The sequence below is a fragment of the Vigna unguiculata genome, chromosome 3, assembly GCF_004118075.2.
Source record: "Vigna unguiculata cultivar IT97K-499-35 chromosome 3, ASM411807v1, whole genome shotgun sequence".
In the NCBI taxonomy this organism is placed as follows: Eukaryota; Viridiplantae; Streptophyta; class Magnoliopsida; order Fabales; family Fabaceae; genus Vigna; species Vigna unguiculata.
In genome coordinates, this window is record NC_040281.1 from 9012271 (window position 1) to 9023813 (window position 11543).

The 11543-nt window shown below is 36.9% G+C and overlaps 1 protein-coding gene across 3 annotated transcripts; it reads left to right on the forward strand.

Moving 5' to 3' along the window:
- Positions 1-699: 699 nt before the first annotated feature.
- Positions 700-11108, forward strand: LOC114178513 (homeobox-DDT domain protein RLT1-like). 3 transcript variants are annotated; one of them, XM_028064464.1, is made up of 18 exons: positions 700-1374; positions 1553-1990; positions 2333-2415; positions 2859-3269; positions 3379-3459; positions 3571-3735; positions 3822-4044; positions 4181-4281; positions 4749-4835; positions 4924-5076; positions 5176-5331; positions 5624-5833; positions 5923-6582; positions 6667-7221; positions 8584-9204; positions 9322-9426; positions 9533-9796; positions 10083-11108. In XM_028064464.1, exons 1-18 carry the CDS (start codon positions 1200-1202, stop codon positions 10881-10883), a joined length of 5289 nt encoding a protein of 1762 aa, XP_027920265.1. In that variant the 5' UTR covers positions 700-1199; the 3' UTR covers positions 10884-11108. The 3 variants fall into 3 exon arrangements, with proteins under 3 accessions (XP_027920265.1, XP_027920267.1, XP_027920266.1); XM_028064466.1 differs by having other exon boundaries at positions 2339-2415; XM_028064465.1 differs by having other exon boundaries at positions 701-1374; positions 2336-2415; positions 10083-10883.
- Positions 11109-11543: the final 435 nt, after the last annotated feature.

Genomic DNA, 11543 nt, shown 5'->3' on the forward strand with positions numbered 1-11543 from the left:
TGGGGTACATATAGAAATTATGAAGAAAAAGGCTTTAGAGGAGGTCCAAAGAGAAGCCCAATTAATACATCGTTATCCGAGGAAAGAAAGGGACCCCACAAAAAGCATAAACGTGAAACATCAAGAGATCCCAAATCACTGAAAATCAAGGAAACCGAGACTCAGCTGAAAACGAAAAAACAAGTTTAAAGAACCAATCAATCCCAAGTTGAGTAACAACCAATTCATTTCTTTTCCTCTCTCTTTCCTTCTTCTAAACCAAAAACCACACACACACACCACACAATTTACATTTTAGCAACAAAATAGTAATAATAAAAAAATTAAAATAAAATAGAAAATCCCAGACCAGAACCTCCGAAAAATGTTCATAAAATTAACACACCGGGGAGACAGGAACAATACACACATGCAAAACTCAGGAAAACATTTCATGTTTATTCATCTTAGTTAGTTTTAGTTTTAGCAAAATCAAAACAAAAAGCGCATAAAATTTTAGGTAGAAATATAATCTAATCAAACAAAAGAAAAATTCAAAAGATAAGAAATAAGTAATATCGAGAAATCTTAACAAAAGATAAAGAAAGGCATATTTTCTTATCTTTGGCGTGTTATTGTTCGTTAAAGTCCTGTTTGACAGGAACAACAAAACACACACTCACTCTGACACCGTTCGTTCATAAAAAAAAAAAAGAACAAAAAAAAAAAAGAAATCAGATTATTATTCGAAGACGAAAAAAAATAAAAAGGGAATTATTATGAAAGGTGGAGGTGGTGATGGTGGAATTATAGTAGGAGTAGCAGTCAAGAGCAACTGTTGTTGTTGTTGTTCGTTTATTATTTTTGATTTTCGATTATTAATATTCTTATCTTACTATTGTTTTTTATCTTACTTCTTTTATTCTTCTTCCTTGTTCTATCTTTTCAATCCTCACATTGCACACAGCTGTTATATTTTACCCTTTATTTATCGATGTTATTGTTTTCGTCCCTTGTGCTCTTCCATTCCTCGTCATTACGAAATTGGGATTTGATCGCAAGAGAGAGAAAGGCATAAAGAATTGGAGGAAGAACAGAAGTTCCTTCTCCTGGTGAACCCTAATTTTTGTTCCTGCTTCTTGTACTTTAGGGGTTCTGCAATTTCTGGGGTTTTGTGAACCGGGGATAGGAAAGTCTCGATCTTTGATCGGTTTTCGTCGATGGAGGGAGAGGCTTGTTCCGAGGGAGAGGATAATCGGAGAAGGGGTGGCACAGACGATGATAGCAATGAGAATAACAACAACAAGATTGTGAATTCTAATGAGGGGCAGAGCAAGCCCAAGCGCCAGATGAAAACCCCTTTTCAACTTGAAACCCTCGAGAAGGCTTATGCTGGTTCGTTCCTTGCCCTCCTCTTGTTTCTTGAATTTAGCAATTTTCAATTTTCAATTTTCAATTTTCTTGAGTTTTTGTTGTCTTCTGTTTGTTGCAGTAATTTTTTAATTGGGGAGTTTGGTGTTTTTTTATGGTTAGGTCCTGGGAAATAATTGTGTTTTTTTTTTTTAATTATCAGTGGATAATTATCCGTCGGAGACGATGAGGGGAGAACTTTCTGAGAAATTAGGTTTGTCGGATCGGCAGCTACAGATGTGGTTCTGCCATAGGAGGTTGAAGGACAAGAAGGACTTGACGTCCAAGAAACTGCCACGGAAGATGGTGGCAGAGCCTTTGCCGGAATCACCTACAGATGACCCCATGCTGGGCCCCTCGGAGCTTGGTAATGAGTATGGATCCGGGTCCGGTTCAGGTTCCAGCCCTTATGCCCGAGTGGAGCCCCTGAACATTGTTCCTCGGGGTGTGCCTGGTTATTACGAGTCCCCACGGGCTATGATGGAGAATAGAGCAATTGCTTGTGTTGAGGCGCAGTTAGGAGAGCCGTTGAGGGAAGATGGACCAATTCTAGGAGTAGAGTTTGATCCATTGCCTCCAGATGCCTTTGGAGCACCTTTAGGTATATAAAAAATCATAGAAACTTGTGATTCTATCTTAACTTGCTGAATTAACTGAATGCTGTTGTTTCTTTTACATTGTACATTCTGTTATTTAGGTCCTGTTTTAACTTAGATTGCTTTATCTTCCTTGCATTTCTTCTCTACCTTGGCATCGTGAAAAATTCTCACAGATGTGCTTTATATTTCGTTTGGATTACTTATCATATACGGCTTTGTTCTCCGTCTCTAGGGCTTCTACTTTTTTAATTTAAACAAATAGCTAGAAAAATAGGTAAATGTTTGTTATAGGTGTATGACCTTTGTTTGGCTACTGACATGTCTTGTATATTTCTCTTTTGGAGCAGCAGCAACAGAACAGCAGAAGCTACCCAATTTTGCCTATGACAGTAAAATATATGAAAGACATGATAGTAGAGCCAATAAGGTTGGTTTTCTTTCTGCTGTAACAGTGCAAGCTTGGTTAATAAAAATGAAACTTTTCCTGTACTGCTTATTGGTCACAAATTGGAATTTGAAAAGGACATTGGTGGTAAGGTTGGAGGTTGCCTAAGCTTTTATTTGTTGAGTTATTAATATCATGTCTAGATTTTAGTGTTTACTTCTTTTCTATCAGTAGTTTTTAGTTTTTGCTTGGTTAAGTATATCTTTATGATGTTTAATTAAGTGTCTTTTGGCTTGCCTTGGCACACAGATTATCATTTTAAATACCCTCTTTGTGCAAACGATCTGTTTGTTTTTCTTAACAGTTTGAGGAACTGAAGAACATGCTGTTATATTTGTTTAAATTATTTGCCTTCACGTTGATGCTTATTTTTACTGTAAGTTAGTTTCGTTATTTGAGCTTGATTAAGTTGAGCTCCATTCTAGGCTATGGCAAGGACATTCCGTGACTATCGATCTCTACCGAGCCAGTCTGGCCCTAGGTCTGATACTCCTGGACCGTTCAGCAAATCTCATTTACATGATGCAATGGAAGGTCCTGCCAGAAATCCTCATTTGGCTCTTGGAAATGAAACTGTACCTAGAATTCGTCCTAGTCAAGGTCAATTTCGTGCTCGTCTTTTGTCTCAACAAGATAAGCAATTGATTCCGTATCAGTCTCCTACGCGGGGTGATAATACCGCCCCAATTAGGGAATTTGACCCATCCATACTTAATGTTGGAACGAGCTCTCACTTTGCTGATCACCAAACTGTTGTGCCAGAAAATCACCATGCTCAACCTAGTGGTCAAGTTTTGCATAACAACAATGCAACACGGATTGAGAAGAAACGAAAGGTATTTGTGAGCTATTTGTTAGTGTTGTAATTTTTCTAAGTGATCTCTTTTAAATTTTAGTTGATTCTTTGTAAAGTGTGGTTTAATAATTTTAATTATATTGATGTAGGGTGATGATGTTCGTGATGTAGAAGCGCATGAGATGAAAATCCGGAAAGAGATTGAGAAGCAAGATAACCTTAGACGAAAGGTTTCATTGAAATGAACTCACTTTTTCCTGCTATAATAATTGTTATAACAGTTGAAATGAATTGCACTCACATTCTTTGAATTAATCTCTATTTCCTCCCCTCATATTTAGAATGAAGAGAGGATGAGAAAAGAAATAGAGAAACAAGATCGTGAAAGAAAGAAGGAAGAAGAGAGGTTAATGCGTGAGAGACAACGAGAAGAGGAAAGAGCAAAACGGGAGCAAAAACGCGAAATTGAGCGGAGGGAAAAATTTTTGCTGAAAGAAAATTTAAAAGTGAGTGTGCAAGCCTTGTGATGATAGCTTTTATGTTTAGACATCTGAGAATACTTGATTTATTTTCACATATTTTACCATAAAAGGCAGAAAAAATGAAGATAAGAGAAGAGCTTCGCAAAGAGAAAGAAGCAGAGAGAAGGAAAGCTGCCCTTGAGAAGGCGACTGCCCGTAGAATAGCTAAGGAATCTATGGAACTTATTGAGGATGAACAGCTGGAAATGATGGAGTTGGCTGCCACAAGCAAGGGGTTTTCCTCTATTATTCATCTTGATTTTGATACTCTGCAACATATTGAGTCATTTAGGGGTGAGCAATTTATTTTTATTTTGCTGTCTTTAATTTTTATATAAACGGTCTTTTCGAGGGACTCGGTATTTATTCGAAAACTAAAAAGGGAATGTATTTCTACGTGTAGTACTGAAAAATTATTCTTACATTATAGATTCATTGTGTGTTTTCCCACCAAAGAGTGTCAAGCTAAGAAAGCCATTTGCAATCAAACCCTGGATCAACTCAGAGAAGAATGTTGGCAATCTTCTCATGGTATGTTCTTATAATCTCTTTTTCCTTTTTTCACACGCATAGTATACAAAATCCTTAATTTACCATTCATTGCATTCCCAATTCTGCTCTGGTCCTGACAGTGATCTATAATTACAGTTCTTTTATTATTTGAAATAACAGATTAATGTTGTTATATCTGCTTGTATAAGATAGTTAAGGACTTCAGTTTTTTTGGGTTAATGTTGCATGTATGTTTGACTAAGATCAGGTAAACCTGTATATTTCCTTTGGTCTTTTCCTAGTTTGCTCTATTATCTAGTTTTGATGTTTGTATTAAGAAATTGTGCTTCAGCCATTTATCTTTCTGCAATATATAGTTCTTGTAGTTATTCTTTTGTAATCTTTTTAGTATGTTGTGTTGTTTGCTGAGTCAGAGTTATGCTACTTTCCTATCTTACTTAATACTTCTAAATTGAAGGTTTGAAAGCTGTACTGTTCTATTTCAGGTTTGGAGATTTTTGATTACTTTTGCTGATGTTCTGGAGTTATGGTCTTTTACTCTAGATGAGTTTGTTCAAGCATTTCATGACTATGTGAGTCAGTCTGGACTTTGCTAGTGATTTCATGCTATTAGTTTAACTAGTTTTGTTCATTCTGGGTGTTGAAATGATTTTTTCTCAGGATTCAAGATTATTGGGTGAGATACATGTTGCTCTTCTTAAGGTGGTAATAAAAGACATTGAAGATGTTGCAAGGACACCTTCTACAGGATTAGGATCGAACCAAAATGGTGCTGCTAACTCTGGAGGTGGTCATCCAGAGATTGTGGAAGGCGTAAGTTCAAGGATTTTTAGAAATTTTTTCGTTTTTGTTCTGATAAATGGTTTTATTTAGCAGACTCCATTCATGTAATATTTGCCTTTGTCATGTTAGGCATATGCATGGGGCTTTGACATAAGGAATTGGCATAAGCACTTGAATCTATTGACATGGCCAGAAATTTTCCGACAGCTAGCTTTATCTGCAGGATATGGACCACAGTTAAAGAAAAGAAGTGCTACCTGTTCATATGCAAATAATAAAGACGAGGTTCAGATTTCTTAGTTTTACTTTATCATTTTTAGATGCCGTTTTGAAGATTCTTTCCTTATGTGAATACCTCCGCATTGATTAAAGGCAATATAAGATAAATTTTCAGTTGGCTGATTTATTGTTTAGCTATTTTTGTTTATCCTGAACAGCTGGGAAACTTTTGTTATCATTAAATTTTTTGCTGACAATTTTGGTTTGCATGCGTTTTAGTAAGCATTTAAAGGCTTTCCTTTTGGGGATTTAATGTTATTGTTCCAATGAGTGATTGAAATCTATATCTAAAATACAGGGAAGAAGTTGTGAAGATATCATTTCTAAACTTCGTAACGGTTCAGCAGCTGAAAATGCAGTCGCAAAAATGCAGGAGAGAGGTCTGTTAGCCCCTCGAAGATCTAGACATCGATTAACTCCTGGTACAGTTAAATTTGCAGCATTTCATGTTCTATCCCTTGAGGGTGACAAGGGATTGACAGTACTAGAGCTTGCAGAAAAAATTCAGGTGCGTGTATACTTGCATATTCATGTTAAGTGATCTTTTGTACTGTCTGGTTTGTTCTTGACTTCTTATGTCTCTTTCTTACCTGTCAGAAATCTGGTCTTCGAGATCTGACGACCAGCAAGACACCTGAGGCATCAATTTCTGTTGCTTTAACAAGAGATACCAAGCTTTTTGAAAGAATAGCTCCATCAACATATTGTGTACGTCAGGCATTTAGAAAGAACCCTGCTGATGCCGAGTCCATTCTTTCAGAAGCAAGAAAGAAAATTCAGATATTTGAAAATGGGTTTCTAGCTGAGGAGGATACAGATGATGTTGAAAGAGAAGAGTCAGAGAGTGACGAAATTGATGAGGACCCTGAAGTTGATGATTTGGTTAATTCTTCAAGTGCAAACAAAACATCTGAACCGTGTGATGATTTCTCATCAAATGGAAAAGAAAATTTGGGCCATGATGTTGGACTTCAGGGTGAGTTTGATAAGGATCTGCCTCGTTTTCCTGAGAGTTCTTCCAAGAAGGTTGATACTCCAATTGCTGTAACCGGGAAACCTGGTGCTTGTGAAGATTTGAACGTTGGAAATCTTGGTGAAGATAATATGGAAATTGATGAAAGCAAGCCCGGAGAGTCATGGGTTCAAGGGCTTGCAGAAGGAGAGTATTCTGACCTCAGTGTAGAGGAGCGTCTAAATGCTCTTGTTGTGTTGGTTGGTGTGGCAAATGAAGGAAATTCAATCCGTGTTGTTCTTGAGGTAAACTTTATTCCATATAATGTTTTTTGTTCTTAACTTCTTTTTTTTGTGTTGTTTATCAAATTGACATGAGTTGTTGTTCAGGATCGTTTGGAAGCAGCAAATGCTCTGAAGAAACAAATGTGGGCAGAAGCACAACTGGATAAATTTCGATTAAAAGATGATATTTTCAGTAAATCTGATTTTCCATCTCTTAATGGGAATAAAGTTGAAGTACAATATTCTTGTCCCGCCATGGAGGGAAACCAAAGCCCTTCGTTGCTTGGCATTAATATTGGCAACAATAGTAATAATGTGCCCTCTCCCAGCACTGCAGAAAATCAAAAAGCAGCTCTAGGTGTACAGAGCCTGTCTGTTGAAAAACACTCTTCCGTTCAAGATCTGTGCACTGGTGGCCCAGATAACCCTCAGATTCAGACATTTGCTCAGTATTCAAAAAGGTCACGGTCTCAGCTGAAATCTTATATTTTCCACATAGCAGAGGAGATGTGTGCCTACAGATCCTTACCCCTTGGGCAAGATCGAAGACGTAACCGTTATTGGCAATTTGTTGCATCTGCTTCTTCCAATGATCCTGGCTCTGGCAGGATCTTTGTTGAATTTCTTGATGGCAATTGGAGGCTGATTGATACTGAAGAGGTAAACTGCGTGTGGTCTAGTTACCTTTTCCTTCTTCTTTTCCTTATATGGCAATCCCTCTTTCTCTTATCAACTCATTGCTGACTTCAATAGACATCATACCCATAAAATTGCCTGAGCATTGAACCAGTGAAAGCATTGGTTTATGGTTAATGATTAACCCATGGTTGAACTTGTGTCAGTGTCTGTTTGTATTACAAACTGAAGGTATATTGTTTATATCAGCGTAAAGTAAATATTACCAAGAGGTATTCTACTGGATTAGGTGGTAAAAATGGTTTGCTCATAAACCTTGGGGAGTTACATCCAGCAGTTTGAGTCTAGCATATTACCAAATTTGAGCATTTTTCTAACAACAATTAAACAAAGAACCATTTATAAGCAAACAGACCAGTTTGTTGGGTCATTGGCTTATTTGTGGAGCTGGCTTTTGTATTTGTTGTTTTGTTGTGGCCTGGCTGAACTACCCAATGGTCTGTTCTATGATTGAACCAGTCAGACCAGTTGGTTCGTCCAGTTTCTTGAAGACCGCATTAAATTCATTTCCTCATATTTCAGTTGTGTTATCCATCAATATCTGTTGTCCTTTTGGAAAATGACATTAAGAAGGATAACCTTAAAATGTGTTAGGCTATTTAGAAAGTAATTTATAATATCTTATTATTATCACAATATTTTAGAATTTTGAGTATCCTAAATGATCTCTTTGGAGTGGTCTTCAGATTTCATCATATTTCCCTATTTGTTTCCTTATTTATGATCACAAGTCTATCTCCCTTCAACTTGGTTACCACCGAACACTTTCCTTTTCCTCGTACACTACTTCCATTAAAAAAGAGCCAACTATTATATTATCCATGCTCCAAGCCCAATAGTGTTTGGCATGATGATATTGGAAAAGGACTAAGTTTCACATGGACTAGAAATAGAACTTGAAAAGAGTATATAAGAGACAGTCCTTACCTCACATTGTTATGTTAAATTAGGCTCAAAAACCTTTGTCTAAGATCAACCGATCCTTTTCTCAATTCTAATTTCTTTAAGAACTTCATGCTCCAAATTTTTAATCCTAGGTATGAATGTTGTGTGCATTACACACCCCTTATAAATGAGTTGAGCAATCCTCTTGCTAAAATAAATCAACACAGTTCTGGCCTTTTATTGTCAATATTTATTTGGTCTGCTTCTTTCAAAAGTATCATTCTTTAATGTTTTTAAGTTACGGCTAGCCAAAGATAGAATGCTGTCAAGTAATATGTGGCACTCGTTTTTTTTAATTTTTAAATGCCAGCATTCTGTGCTTTTAAATTTAGATTTATTATTTGTCTTAATTTTTTATAATTTACTAAACTAATTTTTCAGGCCTTTGATGCGCTTCTGAATTCCCTTGATTCGCGTGGGGTCAGGGAATCTCATTTGCGACTAATGTTGCAAAAGGTTGAGGGTTCCTTTAAGGAAAATGTCCGTAATAATACTCAATGTTCTAAAGCTGGAAGCAGAGGCGAAACATGTGTTAAAAATGAAGCTGACGAAACAGATTCCAGTCCTGATCGCCATACTGGATCTGACAGTCCCAGTAGCACCCTTTGTGGCTTGAACTCTGACAGTTTGGAAACTTCCTCATCCTTCAAAATTGAGCTTGGGAAAAGTGAGAGCGACAAGAAATCTGCATTGAGAAGGTATCAAGATTTTCAAAAGTGGACATGGAAAGAATGCTATAACTCATCAAAATTATGCGCCATGAAATATGGGAAGAAAAGATGCAAACCTCAGGTTGTCGTCTGTGATATCTGTCTCAATCCTTATTTCTTTGAAGACTCCCATTGCAGTTGTTGCCACCGAACTTTTCCCTCAAATAATGGATTTAATTTTTCTAAACACGCATTTCAATGCGGAGACAAATTATCAAAAGAGATTTGTATTTTGGATTCGTCTCTTCCCTTACGGACAAGATTGCTTAAGGCCCTGCTAGCTTATATTGAGGTGAGTTGATGGTATTGGTGATTTACATTCTTACCTGGAGACTATTTCTCTCATTCAATTTTAGAATGGTACTTTTTGAAGGATATATTATAATTATATACACATTCTGATTTACAGGTTTCTATTCCACCTGAAGCTTTTCAATCAAATTGGATCGAAGATATTAGGAGGCATTGGAGTGTGAAGTTGAGCAAATCATCTTCTGTAGAGGAATTGCTACAGGTTTGCCATTTTGATTAAAATTGTCATCCATATCTTATCAAACATTTTAGAGATTAAGAACTCATATGTACTCAGTCATTTCTAAATGTAACAATCCATTTTTCAGATATTGGCCCTACTTGAGAGAGCATTGAAGCGGGACTTTCTATCATCAACCTTCTCTACGACAGGGGAACAGTTGGGGTTGAACACTATGTCAGAGAGTGCTGCACAAACCTCTGCTGATCCTGAATCAGTTGCTGTACTTCCATGGGTTCCACTGACCACTTCAGCCGTGTCTCTCAGGCTTTTTGAGTTTGATGAATCAATTGTCTACGTACTGCATGAGAAACCTGAACCTCGTGAGGAGAAAGAAGATAGGCAGTACATAGTGAGTCTATTTCATTTTCCCTGTTATTTTGCACTCGAACTTTTAATATCGTAGGCATTACCATGAAATGTTTGCTATGGGTTCTGCTCCCATTTTATTTTATCTGAAACAAAATGAAGTTGAACTATTTTGTCCAGGAGGACATTCACCAAACAGATTGGTTGCCATGTTTGCTGTTATACTAGGCCCTTTTGGTTATATTTTGTGGACAAGGTGTGACTGTTTTTGCTGGAATTCTTGTGTTAATCTGATGTTTAACAACCATCTTAACTTTTCTCTCTTGCAGAAGCTTCCTTCAAGACACAATGCTTCCAAATCTATTAAAGTGGCTGAAACAGTAGACATGGGCCATGATGAATTCATGAAAGTTAAATCTCGTACTGTGAAAATTGTGCAAAGCAACAACAAACGAGGACGAGGTAGTGCTCTCAAAGGACGGAGTAAAAGTATATCTAAAACCAAGCAAAATAACGGCCGTCGGCACAGTGCAAAGGTTGCCGGGAATCTAAATCAAAGGGTAAAACAACAGGGAGGGGGATCACAAGGACGTGGTCGTCGAACAGTCCGGAAAAGAAGAGTGGGGAAAAAGGCTGTTGAAGATCTGTTGCTAGACCATAGGGGTGCCTCTCGTAGCAACAACATTGCTAGAGAATCATTAAGAAACTTGGATGAGGATTGGGATGATGAAAAAGCAAGTCCTATGACCCCCATCCATATGGGGACTGCTAACGTTAGTAACAGCACTGAAGAGGCTGAATCTGATGACAATGTCCAAGCAGTGGAATCCGATGACAATGGCCAAGCAGTGGAATCTGATGACAATGGCCAAGCTGTGGAATATGATCAAGGAAACTGGGAAATAGGTTTTAATGGTAATCCCAGCCGATGGCAGGGTGATCTTGTTGGAACAAGTGATGAAGATGTTGAAGCTTCTGAAGATGACAATGACAATGAGAATGGCATTGAAGAGAATGAAGAGGATTCAGATGCAGATGTTATGAGCGAGGGTTCAGATGCTACTGCAAACAGAATTGTAAATGAAGAAGAAAGCTCAGACTCTGATGTCTCTGAAGATTCTTCTGATTAGAATATTGTTTTCGAAGGCTGCGTTACATTTTTTTATATTGCAGCTTTACGAGGTAACCATGTTCCCAGTCTTGGCATGGCTTCTCGAGAGTTTTATGGTTGATTAGGTTAATAGTGTACAATAGATATAAACCCGCCCATTGCGTGGATTCTTAAAAGATTTTTATAGAAAGATTATAATATTATTATACAATCAATAATAGTGCTACAAAAACAAATCACAAAACAACATTGTCTTGTCACCAAACTCTTTTTTCTATATTTGGATTGCATATTGGTGGGAAAATGAACAAAAAAGAGAAAAATTCTTTGCAAGCTGAAGATTATGAACACTCATGCTTCAAGTTATATGTCCTTTCAAGATCAAAACTACGGTAAATGATTCTGACAAAGTAACAAGTTTCATATAAACGTATTTCTGTTAAGCTTATGCGGTTCCTTTTCTATTTTTTTTTCAGCATGTTCTTTTAATTAAGTATTTGTAGTTGGAATCAACAATTTATTATTACTTTTTTTCTCACTAGGAAAAATACGTTCCAATCTCATGTTATTCGATTACACATTGGAAAAGAAAATGGGAGCAATGTTTCAAAGACAGAAGTATAAGAATAAACTTGAATTTTTCAGTATAGAGTGTAGATTACAAACAATTTCACTAAAA